The sequence below is a fragment of the Rhinolophus hipposideros genome, assembly GCF_964194185.1.
Source record: "Rhinolophus hipposideros genome assembly, chromosome: 25".
Classification (NCBI taxonomy): domain Eukaryota; kingdom Metazoa; phylum Chordata; class Mammalia; order Chiroptera; family Rhinolophidae; genus Rhinolophus; species Rhinolophus hipposideros.
This window is the reverse complement of record NC_138071.1, coordinates 27,710,732-27,734,528: the sequence shown is the minus strand read 5'-3', so window position 1 is coordinate 27,734,528 and position 23,797 is coordinate 27,710,732. Positions and strand designations below refer to the sequence as shown.

Sequence of the window (23,797 nt, the reverse complement as noted above, 5' to 3'; positions counted from 1 at the left end):
ATGCCGCGGGCTACACCACACCTTCAGCAGCGTCGGAAGCCCCCTTCCAAGTTGGTCCTGTGGGGTACCCCTTACGGCTCTCTTTCCATCTTTACGGTTCCCTGTCATTGCTTAACAATCCTTTCCATTCCGCTTGCCCCGCTTCGCTTGCGCTGTGGCTTGTCTCCTGGTTGGACCTGGATTGACACAGACACTAATTATGTCCGTCTGTCTTGAACCTGACCTCAATGCTGCATCTCGCGTTAGTTCCAATCGCTTGTTGATTTTGTCGACGTCGGTCGAGATGATTCTGTCGTCTCCCACAGGGACAGTGTTGGTCTTCTTCTCCCTTTTCTGACAGCCCTTTTCTGACAGGAGTCGCTGGCTCCTGTCTTGTTGTGTTGGCCACCCTGCAATGTTAAGCCCGCTGTAGGGGATGGCGGACCGCCCGGATCCTTGTCATGCCCCTTTCTGAAAAGACTGCATCTGACATTTCTCTACCACCTATGATGTCAGTTATAGGTTCTTGGTACCAACTCAAAGCATTTAAGTAATTGTCTAATTTTTTTCGTCATGAATGGATTTAATTCTTTCACATGCTTTTCCTAAAGCTTTTGAGATCACAGGTTTTTCTCCTTTAGACTACTGTGCATGTATTGACAGGTATCCCCTCACTGAGGGACAGGCCAGGAGTACAGTAAGCTGTGAAGGAGACTCCACTTAGTATTTTAAACCATTGTCCTGTAACTCATCACGGTAGAGTCTAGAAAGTGTTAACCTATTCCAAGAAGAAAGAGGTTCTGCTTTATTTAAGATCTGCACTTGCTTTAAGATCTGATTCTTGAGTGTAAAATATCAGCTGGGAATAGTTTTTATTTCAAAACAGTCACTACTATAACAATATAGTATAATAGCTAACACTTAAGATTATTTTTTTCAAATATTCGGCAAAGGGGAAATTTTTTTGAATTAGAAAGTCTTAATTACAAAAGCAAGAATCACCTATTGCTTAAAAATTACGGCAATTTTCAAAAATTAAGGTACAAAGTAAAAATGGAAAGTCTCAAATCTCCTTTCTTCCCCATTCCTGTTATGGAGGGGGGGCTTATATAACATAGAGCTTGGGAAAATCTTTTTGACTATCCCAGTGTGACAATATTACCTGTCAATTTTCTGAAAACCAAATAGATATTATAGCTAAGAACCTGTATTTGAAGTAAGAAAAGCTCCATATGGAATTCCTTTAAACATTTTTTTCAGGTACTATCATCTCTGTTGAATTCAACAATTGGTAGCACCGGGGCAGCTAGGAGAGAAGTTTGAGATTTCCTCCTCTTTAAAAAAGTCTTAAATACCTATTTCAGCCCCAGGGACACCTGAAAGGAAGTAATTTTTGTGGGAGAAAAAGAGTGGTGCCTGGCATTGTTATGAGAAGTGATGGATAGAGCAGTGGGAGTTGCTGAGCAGGAGTAAATTTGGGGGAATTCAACAGTACCCGAAGTCCTGTTGTATGAGCCCTTGACAAGTACGAGCTCAGTATTTCATCTGAAGAGGTATGATGTCCCTAAATTTTAGACAGACCTAAATTCTTATGTCATTACACAGAATAATTTATAAGTCAGTGATAAATAATTTAGGATTAGCTGTCTCTTTGGGTTTACCAACGCAGCCATAAACACGGCAGTAAGATAGAAGTGAAGGTTTGTGAGGGAGTGTTCTGAACAGTATTAGCTCTATTATAAGCAATCTAATAAGTGTTCTTATAAGTAGCAGCACAGGTGACAGCCATGGTCCTTTGCTCCATAGCCTTTAATTAATGATGAAATGATAGCAACTTTAAGCAGGGACAAGGCAAAAGGGTTAGCACACATGCTATATTCTGCCATTGTTCTCCACTATCTAGTTCCCTTCTTGTCATGTTCAAAAAGGGGTAGAAATATACTTGGAAAGAAAGCCAGAAAGACAGGACTGTGTTTAAAGGGCTTCCAAACTGCGGTGGACAATCCACAGGATTAGTTTTCATTCCAGACTCACTTATTCACTAACCAGCTGATTTTGGACAAGTCAAACAGTAAGCTCTCTGAGCCTTGTTTTCTTCAACTTTAAAACTGAGTTAAGAATTCCTGACTAGATCGCCTAGTTGTCATGAGACTCGAAAGAGATAATGTTTGAATACAAAAATGTTTGTAATACAGTGTATAAAATGCCACACAATCAAAGGGGAGTATCACTAACTCTTGCCAACACCTTTCTAAATAGTACATTTCTTAAACTTGCCTTAAATTGCTCACTTTGATTGCACCGTGTTTTCCACACCAGGAATCCAATCATCACACAGACTGTGTTAAAATTTTCATTTTTATCCTAACACAATGGGGAGCCATGGAACTATTTAAAGTAGCGGGGAAATGATGACATTTGCATGTTGAAGAGATCGTTCTGACTGCAGTGCAGAGAAGAAATGGAAGAATGGGGGAACCTCAAAGTAGTCAAAGAAAGGGACAGTAAGTAGTTGGGGCTTGGGAGGGTGGCAGATGATAGTCTTCAAAGATGGGCTCAGTAGTAGCTCCTGTCCCACATGGTCTTCTGCACTGTTCACTTGTGTGGTTCATTCTCTGCCCCCTTGAACCTGGATGGGCAGTGGGATTGCTTTGACTCATACGGTGTGGTGGAAGGGACATTGTGTCAGTTATGGGCAAAAACTTTAACTCGCCTGGCAACTTCCACTTCCTGCCTTTTGGAATACTTGCTCTTGGAACCCAGCTGCCATACTGTTAGTGCCCAAGTCCCATGGAGAGGCATGTGTAAGGACCCCCACTGACAGCCCCCAGCCATGTGACAGTGCCCTCTTAGACCAAGCCGGTCAGGTCTTCAGATGACGGTGGCCCATGCTGCTCTCTGACTACAACTGTGTGAGCGCCACTGAGCAAAACCGCCCAGCTGAGCCCAGTCCACCCACAGGCCATGAGAGATAATAACTGTATTAGTTTCCACGGGCTGCCGTCAGTGACAACCTGGGCGGCTTAAACCACAGAAACTTATAGTCCTATAGTTCTGGGGACTAGGCGTCTGAAACCAAGATGTTGACAGGGCTGGTTCCTTCTGAGGGCTGTGAGAGGGAACCTGTTCCAGGCCCCTGTACTGGGCCTGTAGACGGCCGTCTTCTCCACTCTGCAGATCATCTGCCCTCTACGCACATCTCTGGGTCCAATTTCCCCCCTTTTAACAGGACGGAAATCCTCCCCTTCTCTTACCTTTCCATTTAGGACCCCCATTGTCAAGGGTCTATGAAGGATTTAGTTTCCTCCTAAAATATCCACCAAATTTTTATTTCTGACTAACATTTCAGACAAAAATTAGTTTACTTCACGCAGCTAGCAAAGGAGTTGGGAAAAAAAATCCTAGAAGCAGTCACCTGGACCAATGGTTCTCAAAGTATGGGCTCTGAACAGAAGCATCGGTCCTACCTGGGAACTTGTTGCAGATGCAAATTCTCAGAGCCACCCAAACCTCTTGGAACAAGCCCGCTGGGTGACACTAATGTATACTCCAGTTTGCGAGCCCCTGGCCTGCGTCAGCTGTGTTGCACACACAGCAGGATGGTGCTAAAGGCCACAGAGCCCTCTGTTTTCCAATTCTAACTTCTTTCCATCCAGCCGCAAGTATTTGTGTTGTGCTGCATGTTTCTACTGGAGCAGAAAGGTCTCAACACAGTTGTTTTTCTGTTTGCTTCCGGACACTTTTACACTCTTAAAAATTACTAAGAGCCCCCTAAGAGATTTATCAATGTAGGTTGTGTTTGTCAATATTTACCATATTAGAAATTAAAATTGAGAAAATTTTGAAACATTTCTTTATCAATTCATTTTAAAAGAACAATAATAAGCCCCATTGTATGTTAATTTAAATAACACATTTGTATGAAAAGTAATATTTTCCAAAACAAAACAAAAAACATTGAGAAGAGGGGCGTTGTTCTTTGGTTTTATAAATCTCTTTACTATATGACTTAATAGAAGACAGCTGGATTCTCATATCTGCATTCAATTTAGTGCAGTATGATGTTTTGGGTTGAATTATAGGAGAAAACATGGCCTCACACAGATACATAATTGGACAGAGGTCTCCAGGATCCCAGGGGTCCTCTGACCACTCACCGGGAACCTCTGTGCTAAGCAGGAAACTCTTAGTAAAGACGGGACCATGGTGGGGAATGAAAAGATTTACTGAGAACTTTGTGTTCATATGAAATAACTACTCAGAATGCAGTCATTTTCATGATACTACAATTAGAAGTCGGAAAATTCTGTACTAGCCAGTTCTTCCCCATTTCCTGCACAGCAGAAAAGTGTAACTTAAACATCTTGAATAATAAAATGAAGGGGCTCAATTTATCATTTAAAATACAGTTGGTGATATTTAATGGAGAAACTAATCGCCTCTTAATATTAAAAATATGAATAAATATATTTTCAATCAGTGAATTGGTAGGTAAGACATTCAGACACACAAAAAGTGTCATTCACATTTTAAACATTTTTAAAATACATGAATTGAGTCATAAAAGTAATAAAATTTCAGGACTAAACAGGACTGTCAAGTTCAAACAGGGTGACTTCTTTAGCGGATAAGGAAATCACCTCACCAAGGTTCAAATATGTGACCAATTTAATCTACAAATTAGTTGAAACTCAACTTATTTAAAAACGGTTGGCTTCATGAAAATCATTTCATTGCATAAGGGCTGAGGTAGACAGAGCCAAAGGGGAAAATCCTAAGTGAGAGAGTTTTATGAGGTTAATTTTGAGCTCAGCAATAATAGCTAATAGTGGTGCCAGTAATCTTACACACAGCATATGATTCCGTTTAGACAAGAACCTAATTCGTATAGGTAGGTCTTCGTCAGTTTGGGCTGTTATAACAAAGTACCACACACTGGGTGGCTTTGACGGTTCTGGAAGCTGGAGGTCCAAGGTGAGGGTGCCCTCTCCCGGATTGTAGGTGGCGGTCTTCTGGTTGTATCCTCACCTGGTGGAAAGAGCAAGGGAGCTCTCGGTCCCGTTTAGGGGCACGAATCCCACTCATGAGGGCTCCACCTTCACGACCTAATTAACTCCCAAAGGCGTTACTATTCCATCATATTAGAGGTTAGGACTTCAACATATGAATGTGGTGGGGGAGGGGCACAAACATTCAGTCCATAGCAATTCATAGATATATTTATTCTATTTTACAGATTATCAGAGTAAATTTAAGTAAGTTAAAGCAATCTCCTCACGGTCACACAGCCTAAAAGGGAGAAAGCCTTGTCCCTCTTTTCCAAATCCTTACTCTGCACACTGCACTGCCCATACTGCACTGCCTTTTCCACAAAGTGTTTGTTTAGTTTCTTCTTTTTAAAGTTGTATAACTCACTTAACTTTTCTGGACATCAGTTTTTGCTTCTATAAAGTGAGAAGGTAGGCCCGTCTCTTAAAAAATGAATGATTTTATGAAATCCTGAAGTGAGCCTCTTTGTTTTTGTGGATTGCATTTGTCAGTTTATAGATGAGATAATGTTGTATGTCATTTCTGCCACCACGACAAACAAGGATGAATATTTACTTCTAGCTACACTCCCAGTATTAAATTGTTGGTTTAAGTCAGAGTTGCAAAGCCTCCATGGACTATATCAAACATCACAGTATTTTGAAAACACAATCTCGAAGTATCACACAGTCTGGATTTCTAGTTTTATGGGAAAAATGGAAAGATCTGCCATTACTTGTTCCATATTCTGAAATGGAAATAATTACCCAGAGGTGAATAGCAGGGGTCAAAGAGGGTCCCTTTCTTCCCTCTCTCCTTCCTTCTTTTCTTCCTTCCTTCCTCCCATTCTTCTTTCCTTCCTCCCTCCCTTAATCTACTACTTACTTTCTCATTTGAGGATTTTTACTAGTATGTTAGGAAAGTAGAAAGCAGTGAATTATACACTTACATAATTAATTTCCCAACCTGGACCACTTTCGTCTCTATCCTGGGTTGTCTTTCCCCAAACATTGCACCCTTTTGTATCCAGTCTGAGCCTGTTTTGAATGAAATAGAGAACAAATTCAAGATGGCCTCGATTTACTGAATCAATAGGATAACTTCCTAACGTACATTAGAAATACTTGCTGTTTTCCCCACTTAATAGATCCCCTTCCTTCCTTATGACTAGAAAACTAAAAAAGTCCTCAGTTAGGCCCACTTCCCCGCATTGCTTGCCGTGTGCTGTGCCCACCTCCTGCTCTGCGGTAGGGATATGGCAGAGGGCCACTGCGGTAGGGATATGGCAGAGGGCCACGAATCCGATGTCTTCCTAGTGCGAGTGAAAATCAACCCTAAATGAATAAACAGAATGAATACGGACTGAGATGGATGCATTTGAAAAGGTCCTCTGACAGAAGAAGACGGGGACTTATTTTAGCCAGGGTGGATTGGATGTAATTTCTTCAGAAAAGAAGGTAATGAAGAGGTCATCCAGGTGAAGGCCTAGAGGATGAAAAGAAGACAGCCAGGTGTTTGGACAGGCCACTCGTGGCAGTCAGCTTGGGCTGCCATATCGCAGACCGCAGACTGGGAGCCTTCAACAGCATTCATTTACTTTCTCACGGGTGTGGAGTCTGGGAAGTCGGAGATCAAGGTGCCAGCTGATTGGTTTCAGGTGACAGCTCACTTCCTGGCTTTCAGAAGTGTGCCTTCTTGCTGAAGCCTCACATGGTGGGGACAAAGTGAGCTCTCTGGTGTCTCTTCTTGTAAGGACACTAATCCTACTGGCTCTGGGTCCACCCTGTGACCTCGTTTAACCTTAGTTACCTCCCAAAGGCCCTGTGTCCAGGTGTGGGACCTAATTCAGGCCAGTCTCCTGTGAGCTTTCTGTGCCGCAGGGCTTTCCCCAAATAGAGTAATTCCCATGAAGCCTACATAGAAAGAATCCAGTAGAAGAGCAAGTCAGTGTCCTTTAGCTTTTGCTGATTGATTGATTTCCTTTGAGTTTATACTGATATAGATGCCACGCAGTGTTTTTTTAAGTTTGTTTTGGTCCAACTAAGCAATTTAATATTGAAACAAGGAAGAGATTGGTGCTTGCACATGCAAGGTTTTTTTTCCCTACTGAGGTAAAATATGGTGATATTATTTATTTATTATACATACCCTCACCTTTTCCAAAAGGGACTGGAGCCTACTCCAAAATGAACTGGAGAATTCTTTGGCTGAAATTCAAAATTCTCTTATTGCAGAAAAAGCCAAGGCAGGTTGGAATTTGTTTTCTTGTGGTTATTTGTTTTTGCTGTATTTGTCCTAATTTTTTCAATTTTACCTTCCTGAGACTCTACGTCATGTTTTAATAGAGTTAATGCAAGAAAAATCTGAGGATGTGTAGTGTTTATTTGCATTCAGACATATAGACATTAGTTCTTTAAAAGCAGTTGTTGGCTGGTGGTATCAGTGTACTTTTTAGTGGAGCTCCCAGGTAAGCATGATGCCATTTATATACGTGCCTTAAATAAAAGAAAGTAGTAAGAAGCTCATATAGGATATTTAACAGATCGGCTATTTTCTTACCTTTTTCAGTTCTAATAATCAGTTAGCTAAGTTTTCATGATCCTGTTGGAAAGACCTATCTAGAGGTAGGCCTTGAAATGGTTTTGTTGGGCTGGCCCAGCGGCTCAGGTAGTTGGAGCGCTGTGCTCCTAATGCCGAGGTCACCAGTTCGATTCCTACATGGGCCAGTGAGCTGCGCCCTCGACAGCTAAGATTATGAACAACCAAAGAGTTGGGCTGCCGTGAGCAGCTGGAGGTTTGAGCTGCAGTGGGCTGCTGTGTGCTGCGATGAGCAGCCAGTGGCCAGCGTGAGTGGCCAGCAGCTGGTAAGAGCTGCCATGAGCTGGCAACTGACTGCCTGGGCGGGGGCGCAAGGCTCATAACACCAGTATGGGCCAGAGAGCTGTGTCCTACACAACTAGACTGAGAAACAACGGCTTGAACCAGAGGCGGGAGGAGGTAGAAGAAAGGGGGGAGGAAAAGGAAATGGTTTTATTCAATCCTGTAAATTTAAATAGAGAAAACTGGCCAGAAGTTTCTAAAAATATAGCTAACTACAATTTTAGTAGTTCTACTCTAACCAAACCTCTCCTTCTTTCCTCTTGAAAACTGTTCACTGTTCTTGTCACACCATTTCCCTTACTGGTAGCCCAGTAAGCTAATATCCATTTTTCTGATTCAAAGATAATCTTAATAAATATTGCCACACTCGAAGAGTCAACTTCTCCAACCAGCCCCTCACCTTCTGTTACGGGCTACATTGTGTCACCCCAATATTCATGTTGAAGTCCTAACCTCCAGTACTTCAGAATGTGACTGTATTTTGAGGTAGAGTCTTTAAATAGGAATTAGGTTAAAATGAGGTCATATAGGTGGGTCCTATTCCAATAAGACTGGCGTCCTTATAGAGAGATTAGGACCCAGACACACCAAGGAAAGACCAGGTGAGGACACAGCAAGAAGGCAGCCATCCACGAGTCAAGGAGAAAGACTTTCGAAGAAACATACCCAACAGACACCTTGACCGCAGAGTTCTGGCCCCAGAATTGTGAGAAAATAAATTTCTGTTGTTTACACTGCCCTGTCTGTGGTAGTTTGTTACTACAGCCACAGCACAGTATTATAACTCCTTAGGTGCTCTATGTATCCTCATTCAATGGAAGTGGGTGACCGATAAGAGGTGCAGTGGGGAAGATGGTATACGCATATGCCATCCTTCTCTGCTCAAAGCTGATCTCACAGACGGGGCAGCAGTATGACATGTACCGAGAGTTACTTTTCAGCACCAGGAGTAAGTTCTGCTCAGCCATCTGTCCTCTCTTGCGCAGTCCCCGGGAGATTGTTGGAAAACATTTCTGAAATCTGTCGATGGTAACATCTGTAGCTGTTAGTTTTTTTGGTGGAACTGATAATAAATACCTTCTCAGCTTGATTTTCAGTCCTTCCTTCCCCTGGATCTCATTTTATCTTCTTTTGACTATATAAATACTTTATGATCACTAGGAAAATTTTGGAAATCCAGGATCACTACTATTTTGCTGTATTTTCTCCTAGCCTTTTAAATAATATGTTTTTATAACACTTTCATCAATTAGAAATCTGAAACAATATTTTAACTCCTCAATATGCTTTTATATTTATTTTTTGCTTTTTCTTTATCTAATATGGTATTGGGCCATCTTATTAAAACTTGTAAACATTCTATTATATGAAAGTACACATTTAGACTTTCCTAGTTTAAAGTAAACCTTGTCTCAGTATTAAATAAAAGTATACAAAATACATTTATTTAAAATGTATCTGGACTCTACCTGAGTATACTGTTGCAAAATTGCAGCATTCCTTCACACTTGCAACAATCACATAATCCAGCTGGATACAAACTTGGGAACTTTTCTAGTGTACTGCTGTTCTCAGGCTTTTGTTGTTGATTTTGATGATGACGTTGACCGGGGAGGAAAGGGTGGCTGGTGACTGTTTCTGTGTCTCTCTTCATTTATCTGTCCTTTAGTGCTATCTTATTTCTCTCTTTCATCTTTTTTTTTTCCTACTACATTTGTTGCCTCAGTCTTGGCTGATTCTTTCTCTTCACCACCCTAGAAAGGGAATATGTCTCGCTGAGGTGAGAAGTGTAATGCCAACAGGAAAAGACACACAGACCATGACAGCAAGAGGCCCAAGAGAGGACAAGCTTGGGATATAGTCAGGGGAGGGCAGGAAATAAAGAACATCTGGGCACTTGTAGGACCAATAATGACAAAGCTTAGTGTCATGCAAAGGCACAGCAAATTATAGCCCTGACCTCATGCCTGGGTTTTAGACGAATCAAGATAGCTACAAGAAAAGGAAGAAAAGGAAGATGAGGTAACTAACATGAAACTGAAATATAATAATGTGACATAGTTCAAATAAAGCACTTAGAACAATGTCTAGCACATAGTTATTGCTCAATAATGTCAAGATATCACCATCATCATCATCACTATTGTTATTGTAGCCCTTTGGGGAATCCCTCTTCTTGCACAGTCTTTCACAGTTGCTACTATTCCTAGGTTCTATTATTCCAGACTTCCAGTGATATTCATGTGAATCAAGGCAATGACTTTCTAAGTGGAAAATGTAGCACAAAAAACCATTATTTCCATTTTATATTCAAATTTTCACTTTGATACAACCTGACCTTTTCTTGTGCCAGGGTACTGATAAAAGACATAATGGATACATGTTGTTACCACATGTCATTCCAATAACTTTCCATGTCTGAGCTCATCATATTTATTTAGAACAAAAACCCAAGATCATCTCTCCTTCCAAAGTCTAACTTCTCTCTGTGATGAAGTCTTGCACAATTTTATATAACCTAGAGCGGGTATTCCAAACAGGATCATCCCGTGGCCAGGTGGCTGAGAGAAATGATTGCATTGACTCCGATGTAAAGAGTGTACACCCTAACTAAAGGGGGCAGCAGCTAGTCGGCTATAGCAGCATGTAACCAGGCAAGACAGCAGCCATAGCTCTCTAAGTTTCAACAGAAGCAGTTCTGTTTTCTTCCCTGAAGTCTCCCATTTTTTAAATCTCAGAAACTAGTTTAAAAATTTCCAAACATTGTGAGAGGCAAACAAAATACATCTGTGAACCACTGGTTTGCCACCTCTAACTCAACGCATATTTATTTCCCATTCACAGAATCTTTTACCCCTTTTGGTCCAAGTTGAATTTCTAGTCACAGGGCCCAGGCTGAGCTGCCATGAGGATGACTTTACCCTGGGATAAAGCCACCCACCCTCCTCCCTTGCCTGCTCTTTCCTTCTAGTCCAGGAAGTACACTACCAATTGAGAAATGAAACTATGCCAAGACATTTTGGTAGGGAATTATAAAACTCTTCCTTACAGGAGGGAATTACACATGAAGTGTTTAGGCAAAACAGTAACTCATTTATAAAGGTAATTAGTTTCCCAAATTTATCCTAGATTTGCTAGCGGGATACAACAGAAGAAATAATTAAGGCAGAATGTGTCTAATTTTTATATTTGAGGAGGGAAATGGAAGGAGTTAGCTTATGAAATTACAAGTTAAAAAAGGATGTGACATATCAAAACCCTAACTTTAAGAAATGCTATTTTCTACCGTTTGTTAAAGGAGTGAAAATATATCTCAAAGTAGTAAACTGATTGTTTTAATATTGAATTTTGTTTAAATTTTAAAATCTCCAGATTTACTTATTAATGGAATATATCTAGTGGGTAAATTCTGGCATGCAAATTTTGTAAAGGCTATATAATTCATTCTCATGTTGACAATCTTGTGATTTATTTGTTGAAGAAAAACATTTGTGGTTTCTTAGTATTAACATTAAAAGGGTGACAAAAACAACAACAACAAAAAATCTTTCATTTGGAATTGATAACAAAACCTTTGGAATAAGAAAGACATTACTTTTTTAATATCCCAAATCCGGGCTAAGAGCTTCTAACACTGTTGGGTTGCCAATTGGTCAAAACAGGACAATTATGTCCTCCCTTTGGAAAATTAACTGGCAATAAGGAATTGGCTCTCATAAAACTTATAAAGGTCTTTGTTTTGTTCAATTTCTTTCTTCCTTTTCTTTCTTTTTTTTTTTTTATTAGTTTCAGGTGTGTTTTGTTCGATTTTAATCTTTATAGAAAAGGTTGGATGTCTACTCCAACCTTTTATTGATAGCACTATATTACTGTGTAGCAAGTACCGTGTTTCCGCAAAAATAAGACCTAACTGGAAAATAAGCCCTAACGTGATTTTTCAGGATGACGTGCCCTGAACATAAGCCCTAGTGTGTGTTTTGGAGCAAAAATTACTATAAGGCCCTGTCTTATTTTTGGGGAAACACAGTGTGGTAGTCCGAGTACTGTAATGCTACTGCTAATTAATGAGTGAGCGCATGTATGTCGAATGTAAAGGACATTTTAATTTTTTACTATGCAGTTTTTTCTTGATGACCATATTTCTCATAAATTTCTCACAAAAAATTATCTCATCTACACATTCTGTACATAGATGACATAGTGTATTGCTTTCTTCCCAATATCGTCGCTAAAACGCCATTTAAAGGCTGGATTTCAAAACGAAGTAAAATTCTTTTAGTGATGAATACGCATTTAGTAAAGTAATAAAAACGAGCACAGCGCCTGCCTATATTCAAGAAATGTTCAAAGAAATGCTATGTGAATGAAAACGAAATGCTCATTTGTTCCATTGCAGTGTCCTATTGCAAAGAAACTTCAAAGAATGACTGTGTCAGAGACGTGGCTTTAGCGTTAGAATTGCAGCCCTCTACTCTCCCTTTACCCTTAGATTTTGCGCCGTTTAGGAGAAGAGCTGCTCGTTCGGGGGAAACGGCCAGGACCCCAACGGCCGAGGACGAGCGTAAAACTAGGCAGAAGATCCCGTTCACTGCCCGGCGGGGCCGTGACGAGCAGCGCAGCCTCGGGGAGGCCGTGCGCCCACGCGCGAGTGGCGGCCCCGGGAGCGGCTCCGCGGCGCGTCCGTAGGGAGGAGCCGGCCGTGCGGCGGGAGCGGGACACGCGAGCCCGCGGCTGGAGCCCGCCTCGCACCCCGCCCGCGCGCGCGCGCAGAGGACGCCGTGCCCGAGCCCACGCAGGGACCGGGCTCGGCCCCGGGACAGCGGCGGCCCCCACGCGTGCGGGACCCCGACACGCAAAGCGCCGGCCCCGCCCCCAGAGCCCGTCAGAGCCGTGGGCCCCGCCCCGCGTGGACACAGGTGACTGGGCGCCGGGACCCTCCGCCGGGGCCGCCACGCCGCGGCCGCACGGATCCCTCCGCGCCTCCTTCCGCGCCAAGTAGTGCGCCGGCCGCTCGGCGGCTTCCGCCCACGCGGGCCCGGGACAGCTCCGCGGACCCTCCCGGACGAGTGACGTGGGCACGGCCGTGGCTGGGGGCGTCCTCACAGCGAAGGGCAGCGCGGGACAGACTTTCGCAGCTGCGGAGCCGCGTGGCCCGGCCGTCAGAGGCGCCGTGCGGCCGCGCACCTGGGAGCGGCGCCCGCGGGGCCGGCGGCGGGGCCCGAGGCCGGGAGGCCCGGAGGCCGGGAGGCCCGGAGGCCGGGAGGCCCGGAGGCCGGGAGGCCCGGAGGCCCGGAGGCCGGGAGGCCGGGAGGCCCGGAGGCCGGGAGGCAGGTGTCCCAGCCCCGCGCCCCGCCCCGCCCCCACCGCCGGCAGGAAGAGGAAGCGGCCCGGCCGGGCCCGCGGGCCACTCGCCGGGCCTCGGGGAGCGGGGGCGTTCCGCTTCGGGGCGCCGCGTGACCTAGTTCGTCCCAAAGTGGGTTTGACAGGTCGTCAGCCCGGCTCCCCACCCCCACCGCCTTCCGGGTCCCTCTCTGGACGCGCGGCCCCATGGCCGCCGGGTCTCCCGGGCTCGGCCTCTCATTGGCACTCTCGATGCCTGGCGTTCGGCTCCGCCCCCGGCTCGGCCTCCCATTGGTTCTCTCGCCTCCTGCCCCCTTACCCCCGCGCCGACTCTCCCATTGGTCTGCGGACGCCTGGCGCCCCGCCCGCCTCATCCCTCCGCCCTGCGCCCCCGCGCCGAGTCTCCCATTGGTCGGCAGACGCCTGGCGCCCCGCCCGCCTCATTCCCCCATTGGCCTCGCGCCCGGCACCCCGCCCCACGCCTGGCTCGTCCTGCCATTGGCCTTCCGCCCAGTGCCCCGCCCCGCCCTCCTGCCTCCCCCCCCCCCCATTGGCCTCGCGCCCAGCGCCCTGCCCCTCCGCGGCCCCTCTTGGGCTGCGGAGCTCAGCTGGCTGCTCCGCGCGCAGGTCCTGCGGGCATCTTCGGCCGCCGGCCCCTCTCGTCCTTTCCTGGTCCGTCGCCTCGTCTTCACTCCCAGTATTTACCGTGTCCTCTGTCTCTCTCCCTGCCCTGCTTCCGCCGCTCTAGGGGCCTCAGCCCCCAGGCCGGCTGCGCCCGCGCTCCCGGCTTCTCCTGAGCCTTGGGCTCGGGGTCCAGTGCTGCCCACACGCTCGCTTCCTGCCCCTGTCCTCTTCTTTGCAGGTTCCTTTCTTCCCTGAAATAAGAGCAGCGAACGCCTTCCCTGGGTGTCCCCACGGCGTCCGGTGTGGAGGGTCCGTGGCGCCTGTCGCTTTCTCCGCCCGCTCGCCCGCTTCCCTCCCTCCCGGCCTCCCTGACGTCAGCCGAGGGGAACGGGCCTCCCCGCACAACCGGGGGGACAGCGGGGGGACAGCGGGGGTAAACGTGATCAATGAGCCGGAGGCCCCACGTCAACCCAGACCTGGGGTCCACATGCACTTCTTACAGGACCGAGTGAGGCTAATGACAAAGTTGATTATCCCAGCAACACAATCAGCTTTTCCTGGGGAATCGACTTATGTCGATTGTTTATGTAGTATTGTTCTTCTAACGATTTAAGCTTTCGGTGTTTTTTAACCTGTGCTCGTTTGGTAAATGGCTGCTTTTGACTGTACGGATAAATGGATTAATAAGGCTGAGGTTCAGAGCTAATCCCCATACAAGGGTTTTGGCTTCAAAAAAAAAAAAAAAAGAAAAACCCTCGATTGTTTAAATGAGGAAACCCAAGTTGCTTTTTCAAGGTCATTAAAGTGACAGATCTCAAACTTTAACTCAGGACAGACTCCGCCGAGGTCCCTCGGGGGACGCCATCATGGCTGTTTAACATGTGCGCAAGAACGGCGGGCCTAGCTGCATCCCCGCCTGTCACCTGTCACCGGGGTCCTTACAGAGCCCCCACCGCGGTCGCCGAGGCCCCCCCTGATCCCTCAGGTCCCTCCAGCCTCTGCTCGCTGCACTCCAGGTACGCTGACCGTCTTTCTACCAAGAAAGTTTTCACAGGGCTTTTGCATTTGCTGTTGTTTCCTGACCTGTCAGGGATCAGCTTGTCCTCAGACTTCTCACATGGCTTAGCTCATAGGTCACCCCAGGGAGGCACGTCTGACACTGTATCCAAAGGAGAACCCCTCCTCCCTGACCAGTTACTTTCTATCATATCATCCTGTTGTTTCCTTCAGAGCATGAGCACAGTTGGAAATCCTCGTGTTTATTTGCTGAGATCTATTTCCCTTCACCTCCTCTCCACCATTAACATGTGATCCCTGGGACACAGGGGCCTTATCTGTGCTTTTTCCCCTCCTAGAGCTGTATCTCCAGGGCACAAAGTGGGTATTCAATAAATCCTTGATGAATCAATGAATGGTACATCAGCTGTGAGCAAATGGACTAATTCAATTGTCCTGCAAGTCTGATTCTGTCAACATTGTATATACACACCTATAAGTAAGAGAGTTGGGAAAATAGCTATTTTCTTTGTAAATACTAGTGTTTGTTGATTTGTGTGCTTTGTGTCCAGCTGTTCTTTGACAAGGAAAGTGAGGAAAGAAGGCTTGTTGTCCCAAGGCCATCTTTTGCCCGCCTCTTTTCCAGCTATTCCAGTCGTTGTCAGTGGCTTGCCGGCACCCTGACCCCAGGTGGGCAGAATACTTGGCAGGGAGTGCCTACTTCCTCCAGGGCAGTCTTAGAGGGTGTTGCTTTCTGAAGGTTAGGGTGGGGGAAGGGAAGGAGTTCCGGTTCAGTGTCACCAATCATGTCCAGCTGGGCTCCTGTCATCCGTTCTACTTGATGCAGAAAGAACAGAAGGAATCCCCTTTTAGTTCCCCCTTCCTCGCCCTTACACATTCTCCTGGGGCTCTCTGTTCAGCAGCTAGAACTGTCTCATCTTTTAGGAATCTTTGCGCAGGAATGCATTCTCTACCTGCTGAGGCCAAGACAGCCCAGGTCAGTTGCTGGAAAGTTGAAATCTAGTCCTATCCGCCCCAGTCAGTGTGAACCTGGCTGAGTCTGGTAACTCTCTTGGTCTCAATCACCTTATCTGCCTGTCACAGTTTTAGGGATCTTGACAACCATCAGCCTAAACAAGAATCCCATGGCTTCTCCTTGGGGCCACAGAAAGGCTGCTGGGAGCAGTATTTCCTAATGCTTCCTAATTTATGTGCAGTGGGAGAGAGTGCACCTCTGGTCCTGCATTCCAGGCCAGAAGCCTCCAGGCTCACCCTGGTTGGGCCATTGGAGCCCAGGCCAGTGACTGTGGCCAGGAGAATGGAGAGTGTCAATCAGGTTAAACCGGCCTGGACATGTCCTTGGAGCAGGCGTGGGGTTGGCTCCTGATAAGTGTGTGTGGAACTAAAGTCTAAATTTTTTCGACAGGAGGTTGCGGTGGATGCTGAGTGGGTATTTACCCATGTCCCTGTAAGTAAGCAGCACAGGGCATGGCAAGTAGGGACAGCTGGTAAGTGGTAGCCAGGCTGTCGCCAGCACAGGCCATCTATCGCTGGGCCCTCACGACCACTAACCACTAGCTTTAGGATTTCAGACAAATGTTGGAAATCATACCATTTTAGAAGTGGAAAAGGACTCAGGGTCAAAGGGTTCAAGACTTCATTGAACTTGGGAACTGACACCTGCAGGGATTGATTAGTCTGGGTCTCAGTTGCTTCCTCTGTGAAGTGGGGCTGATACTACTGGTTCTGTGTACACTCATGGTTATTATGTGGATCAAATGACGTAATGGTTCTACAAAGGGTTTGGGAAAGGAACTAAAATGCCCTTCTTGTGCAAGGCATTTATTTTTATTGTTTATTAATGTAGTGATAATGCCTTATTAAGAGGAGAAAGGGAGAATAGATTCAAGGAATAAGTTTACTTGGCTCCTAAAATGAGTAACACTCGAGAAAGGGCAAAGTGTGTGTGTGTGTGTGTGTGTGTGTGTGTGTGTGTACGCACTCTTGTTAGTGAGCTGGGGAAGGTGTAAGGCTGCAGTTCAGGTGTGGCCCTGGCCCCACCTTTAGGGATTGCAGTAGGGAGTGGCTCAGAGGGTGGGAGGGAGGGTGTGGTAGTTGGTTATAAATTGAAGTTATCTTTCCTTGAGTGACTTTTCCAAAGAGGAAAGTCAGTCCCATGAGAGGCTAAGTGTAGTGTGAGGAAGAGCACCTGTTCAGAGTCATCTTATTCATGGCTAACCCCTTCAGTGTTAGTTCAAGTCCTCTCCAAAGTAGAAACCAAGACCGGATTGTCCTGTGGGAGATTTATAGGAGGAAATATCTATGAGGGAAGGGAGAGGAGGGAGTTGGAGGAAGCTGGGTGATCTGATCCCTAGGGAGGGGAGGTGGGGGCACCGAGTGGGGAGGAAGGTCTGCAGCTCTGAGACGCTTTTGGCCAGGCTGACCCAAGAGCTGGAGCCCAAGTTCCCTTCCAAGGAACGTGGTGGTGGGTTTCAAAGCCAGGTGCTTAATGAAGTTTCCTGTGTAGCAGGAAGTCCCACACCATTCCATGAGGTTTCAAACTGGCTTCATTCATTCATTCTTTCATCCATCCATTCATTCAATAGCCTGATCAGCTACCATGTGTCCCGGGTCAGATGCTGTAAGATGCTGTAGCAAATGGAAGCGTGTGGCCCTCGTCTTTCCCAGCAACCTTCCATCTAATTTCTAATATTTCCAAGTGGCAAGTTTGCCTGATTGAGATTTCTTGTTTGTTGACAAAGTTGAACTCTGGGACCTGGGTAGTTCTTAACACTGGCTTGGCCCTTAATAATGTTCTAATTGCAGTAATAAATCCACTGAACCCCACTAGGATTTGAAATATGGTTACACTTACTTTGAGAACTCTCCACTGTTAATGCAGAATGAGAGGAAAAATTAACTATCAGCACTTCTAGAAGCCTATTATTTGATTAAGTCCAAAATAAGAGTATGTATGGGTTCAGTAGATAAAAGGAAAAACTGTGTGAAAGTAAAAAGCTGAAGAGATCAGTAGAGAATGAAAAATAAGTGAAAGAAGAGAAATTTAATTTAAGGAAATCCACATCTTGGGGGGAAAATAGGGAATTATCTTCCTGAAACTGCCAGGAACAATAAACTTATCCAAGATGGAAAAGAATAAGGTTGAGCGGACATGTCAAGAAGCCATAGACAAAATAAAAGGCGATGAAGATTAATTACTCACTGTAATGAGAACCCATAGAAACTGATGGTAAAGTAGAAACCATGGGCAAAGAAATAAAGAAATGGGTGAGAAATATATGATTAGGGGTCTGCAATAAACCAGTGGAAAAAACAACACACAGAAAATAAAATGTGGGAGAGAGGAGAAAAGCAATTATACTTATGAATTTTAATATAATTGAAAATGAAGTAAAATGTAACAAGGCAAGTAGGAATTTTTTCTCTTAATAAATATTTATTATATTAATGTTTCTACAATATTCTCACTGTCTACTGCATAGTGCCTGTCATAGCAGAGGGCAAAATAAACATTTGCACAGAAATAGGAAATTTCTGACTGGCTTTAGCACGTCAGTCTCTATGGAGTGTACCTTTGTGGTGTGATGCTAAGTATCTGAATAGACTTTAAATTTCAGCGAAGAGCTCATATAACTCAATTGCAAAAGAACCCAAACAGTCTAATTAAAAAATGGGCAGAGGACCTGAATAGATATTTTTTCAAAGAAGATGCTCAATGTCACTTCTTTGAAATGTCAATGTCACTAGCTATTAGGGAAATAAAAATCAAAACCACGTTAAGATACCACCTCACACCATTTAGAATGGCTATTACCAAAAAAAAAGACAAGAAATAGCAAGTGTGGGCAAGGATGTGGAAAAAGGGAACCCTCGAGAACTGTTGGTGGGAACATAAATTGGTGCAGTCGTTATGGAAAACAGTATGGAGGTTCCTCAAAAAATTAAAAATAGAGGTACCGTGTGAGTCAATAATTCCATTTCTGGGTATTTATCTGAAGAAACTATGTCACTATCTCCAAAAGATATCTGCACCCCTGTGTTCACTGCAGCATTATTTATAATAGGCAACACATGGAAACAACCTAAGTGTCCATGGATTCAAAAAAACGGATAGAAGACATTATGCTAAGTGTGCTAAGTGAAATAAGTCAGAGAAAGACAAATACTGTATGATCCAATTATATGTGAAATCTAAAAGAAAAAACAAACTTGTAGATACAGAGTACAGATTAGTGGTTGCTGGAAGTGGAGGCAGGGGTGGGGGTGGAGTAGGGAGAATGGGTGGAATTGGTGAAAGTAGTCAAAAGGTCAAACTTTCAGTTATAAGTCTTGGGGATGTAATGTACAGCATGGTAACTATAGTTAACAATAGTGTATTATATATTTGAAGTTTGCTAAGAGCGTAGACTTTAAAAGTTATTATCATAAGGAAAAATCTATTGTGTGGTGATGGATGTTAACTTATTGTGATCATTTTACAGTATACACAATATATCAAATCATTATGTTGCACACGAAAAACAAATACAATGTCATTTTAATTATATCTCAATTTAAAAAAGGCTACATTTCAGTCACATCTGTGTGCATTTTTAAAATGTTTTCCATTTCGTTTCAGGAATTAAGATATGTGTAGATTCTTCTCAAATTAAAATCCAATGTAAAAAAAAATTGCAAGTAGTTTTGGCAACTATTTTTCACATGAAACAATATTGCAATGGGCTATGCCTTTTGTAAACAAATTACATTAATACAATTGAAATAGGTTTTTGATCAAGATGAAGGTAAAAATGAGATGTGAAACATGTAATATTTTGAATCCACACAGGGAAGGTTGAGATTGGCTGGCAGATCGTGTCTTCTGGAGGGGAAATGCAGATCCAGTGCTTGCTTGGGTGTCTCCCACGAGGGAAGCCCAGGAAGGCAGCTGCCTGGAGGCCTCTGCAATGCTGGGGTTCTGGAACCAGTGGGCGCAGGAGGCAGAATACACAGGTAAGATGTTTAAAAAGATTCCTGATGACCTGGATGTGAAAACGTTATTCATTGTGAGTTCAGTGAAGGTTTGATCATTAAATAAAATTTAAATAAAGTTCTTATAAAACGCTTTAGGGATCAATTATATGGTGATGGAAGGAGAACTGACTCTGGGTGGTGAGCACACAATGGGATTTATACAGACGATGTAATACAGAATTGTACACCTGAAATCTATGTAATTTCACTAACAATTGTCACTAACAATTGTCACCCCAATAAATTTTTTAAAAATCGCTTTAAAATGTTAACTATTTCTATCATTATCACTGTTATGGAATTTGAGACTGAGACTACAGAACTACGAGTAAGGGCAGTTATATTCACTAAAATATAACGATGAAGATAAAACAAGGAGAGACACTTCAGGAATGTTTTATACATCTTAAATGAGTAATAGAGTATAGTTCTGTACACTTCCTTGTGCCATCATTTGTTCACTAACAGCTAGTCAGGACTCTTTGCAAATTTGTTTTCTTTGTTGCAGCTAATATGTCAGTATGAGACCTTTGTTTCTTGAATCTGGTTCTCTCTCCAAATGTTTAGAGCTTTTTTTTTTTTTTTTTTATGATTCTAAGAGATTGTGGCTTCTCATCGCCTAGATTCTGCCCCTAGGTTCTGCTCTTTTTCTAGAGGGAGAGTAACTTGGATGGTTGAAGTGGAAAAGGCTCTGCTCCAAGCTCTGCTCAAACTCACGGTTAATGCCAGACGGGGCCGGATCCAGGCCTGATTGTAACCCCGCCCAGATACCCTGGTCGCTGCCCTCTCCTCCCCTGCAGAACAGCCTTAGTGTATTTCTAAGGTGTGTGTTCTTATCTTTTGTTATCTATGCCAAGGACGCTTTTTTGTTTTTTAAATATATTTCTGCTTGCCAGCTGATTTGCATCAGTTCTTCTCCTTCCTCTTCTCCTTTTTCTTCCTCTTCCGTTCCTCCTTCTCCTCCTCCTTCTTCCCTTAAAATAATACTCCTTTCTTTTCCCAAATAATCACAAGAATGAGTGGCCACTCCTGTAAGCCGCAGCTGATGCTCTCAGATTGCTCAAGTTAAGTCTAGATGGAAATGCACACATATTAGAATATCGTGCAGGGAAGACTCAAATAGCTGGGGAGAGATCCCTGCACTTTTTTTTTTTTTTTTTTTTTTGCATCCACAAAGCCCAGGTACTCAATTTAAAAATATTTAATAGAATTGAATCCTGCTCTTATTGGAGGAAAGGAATAGACTCCAAAGGAGAGAAACAGGAAATGAAAAGAGCCAAGAGTCTGAAAGGAAGTAAATCAACGAAAAGAACCTTTATCTTATGGTCTTTTGTGTTATTTTTAAGTAAAGAAATGGATTCTAATGGTACCAAACATGGAGGGAATAAGTAAAGCAAATACCCATTTTGGGTGATTGTGCCCTCCTTGGCCACCCCCATTTTATTGAAGATGTTGCTACTTGATTGTTACAGGATTTTTTTCCCCAGAGGAGACAGGTGTTCCTTTGTAGGATTAGGATTCAAGTCTGGCTGACGCGTGGGACTTTCCTTGGCCACTACGATTTCGTCAACAGTGGCGAGCTGGATTGTCACATCAGCCACCGCTTGGAGTCCTTGGGCTTTGGTGATTAGGGTGTCCCACACCTCCTCCTGTGCCACATTTATTATCCCTTCGTCTCCCACTCCTGCGAGGAAGTCCCCAGCTTGGTGAGCAGCATTCATTTCTGCCATCACGTTGGAGACAGTTAGGCCTGCATTGTCTGCCAAGGTTGCGGGAAGAGACCGCAGGGCCTGGGCAAATGCCTGGAAGACGGGGCCCTCAGGCCCTTCCGATCTGGTGCCTTTCTCTGAGAGGATTGTCGCCAGCGCCATCTCTGTGGCCCCAGCTCCCGGGAGCAGTCTGGGATCCTGACACAACTGGCAATAGGCGTCGATGCCGTGATAGGCAGCCTGCTCTGCCCCCCGCAGCCCCTCAGTCGTGGGCCCCCGAAGGACCAGCGTGAGGGCAGGGGTGTCTCCACGTTCGCATTCAAATACCACAGCCACACCTTCTCCCAGCTCCTGCTTGTACACCCGCTGGCACCTCCCTGGCTCCAGTGGGGGGATCAGGTAAGGCATCAAAGGTGTGCCCAGGACCTCACTCAGGTAAACCAAGTGCCGCCGGGACTCGACCTGAATCACCATGATGCAGTGCTTGTCGGCCTGCTCCAGGGTCTTCGCCTCCACTTCGCCCCACACCACCGCCACGTTGACGTCCGCGGTGGCCAGCTGGGCGACTTGCTTGTCTATCAATTGCTCGCTTCCTTTCCTAAACGTAGCGAGGTCAGCAGGACGAGACAGACGGGCGGTGGCAGGTGCGTTTGGATTGGCAAGACCAAAGGTGCAGGCAAAGAGGGCCACCCTGGCGCCCCTCGGCACCGCGGTCACTTGCCCGCAGGGCTTCCCGACCACGGCCAGTCCCGGGAGCAGGCACGAGTCCTCCAGCTGTCCTCCCGGCAGCGTGCACACCCCCACGCGCCCCGGGTGGAAGCTGCCATCCAGCTCCTGGGCCGCCCCGCACGCGTGGGTCACCAGCGTGGTTAAGTATTCCGTCCGGGACAGAGAGTGGGTATTCATCACCGAGTAGAGGACCCAAAACGGGTCTTCCAAAGGCCCCAGGGACCGGATCGCCAGCGAGGGCAGAAGGGCCAGCGTCTCTGCGGTCGCCCTGGCGTAGGCCTCCCGGAGCTGGGCGCGAGGCAGGCCGGCCAGCAGCAAGCGCTCGGCCTGCGCCAGCAGAGCCTCCGCCAGCAGCAGCACGAAGGCCGTGCCGTCGCCGCTGTGCTCAGCCTGGCCGAGGGCTGCGTCCCGCAGCAGCCGGGCGGCGGGGTGTTCCAGCTCCAGCGCCCCGAGGATGGCCGTGGCGTCCCCCGTGAGGACGGTGTCTCCTCCGGCAGTCACCAGGAGCTTCTGGCGCCCGTGGGGGCCGTAGCACGGCCGGATGACTCTGGCCAGGGTGTGCGCCGGGGCCAGGCAGCTGAGCAGGTGCTGTCCTTGCGCTCCGGGACCCCTCGGGCAGGGCCACAGGCGCTCGGGCAGCTCCGGTGCCGAGGAGCTTCCGCTGTCCATGGCCTGGGGACAGAGGGAGCCCACCGGGCTGCGCAGACCTCCCCAAACAGCGGCTACTCAGGGGGTCAGTGGACAAAGGAGCCAAAAGCCCATCAACTAGAGAAGTAGGTGCTCCAGACCCTGCTGCAGGGGTGACCTGCTGAGAGCTCAGGCCTAAAACCACCCCCCTCCCCAAACTGATCTGTGAGGGAACGCGACTCCGGGGCCTGGGAAGCTTGTAGCTGAAGCAGGTCTCATCTTGATGAAGTCACAGAGTGGCACACGGAACCAGGAGCAGGGAATGAGGTCACAGAAGGACGGCTAGAGCTGGGGAGGGCCTGCGGGCGGGCAGAAGCCAGGCCTGGTTCTCCAGCAGGTACGACACACCCACGTGCCAGTCCCAGAGTTTCACTGAGTCTGGAGCCCGTGACAAGACAGTGAATCAGATGACGACATCCACCCACTTGCAATTCCTGATGGAGCTGTGGCTCCTGTGTTTCTGCTGGATGAGAGGGAAGCGGTGTTGTGGTGGTTGTGCCCCCTTGTGCAGTGCTGTGTAATACCAGCCACGTTTCTCATCTGTCAGCTTTGCCTCTCTGGCCTCCTGATCTGTTTGTGCTGGTCATCAGGTTCCTCACAGTGTCCGTTGGTCTGTTTGTCATTCAAGTTGCAGGTGTGTGAGCCTGCACAGGGTGTGACACACCTGCCGATGACAGCGATGTCACTGAGCTGGCCAAGGCAGGCCAGGACACAGGAGGGAAACACGCCGGCCTACAGACAAAGAGCAACAGACGGGAGCGGGTGGGACCAGCCTTCCAGTGGACAGGAAG

The 23,797-nt window shown here is 46.1% G+C and overlaps 2 protein-coding genes across 2 annotated transcripts; one reads left to right on the top strand and one right to left on the bottom strand.

The window, feature by feature from the left end:
* Positions 1-23,797, top strand: LOC308492982 (uncharacterized protein; the record flags this gene model as incomplete). The annotated part of the gene is made up of 8 exons (XM_081038526.1): positions 1-64; positions 12,377-12,565; positions 12,658-12,803; positions 12,887-13,899; positions 14,682-14,867; positions 19,697-19,860; positions 20,536-20,704; positions 21,392-23,797. The coding sequence occupies 6 exons, from the start codon at positions 1-3 to the stop codon at positions 19,704-19,706; spliced, it is 1,608 nt and encodes a 535-aa protein (XP_080894652.1). The 3' UTR covers positions 19,707-19,860; positions 20,536-20,704; positions 21,392-23,797.
* CCT8L2 (chaperonin containing TCP1 subunit 8 like 2) lies at positions 21,244-22,988 on the bottom strand (the record flags this gene model as incomplete). The annotated part of the gene is made up of 1 exon (XM_081038105.1): positions 21,244-22,988. The coding sequence occupies one exon, from the start codon at positions 22,986-22,988 to the stop codon at positions 21,348-21,350; it is 1,641 nt and encodes a 546-aa protein (XP_080894231.1). The 3' UTR covers positions 21,244-21,347.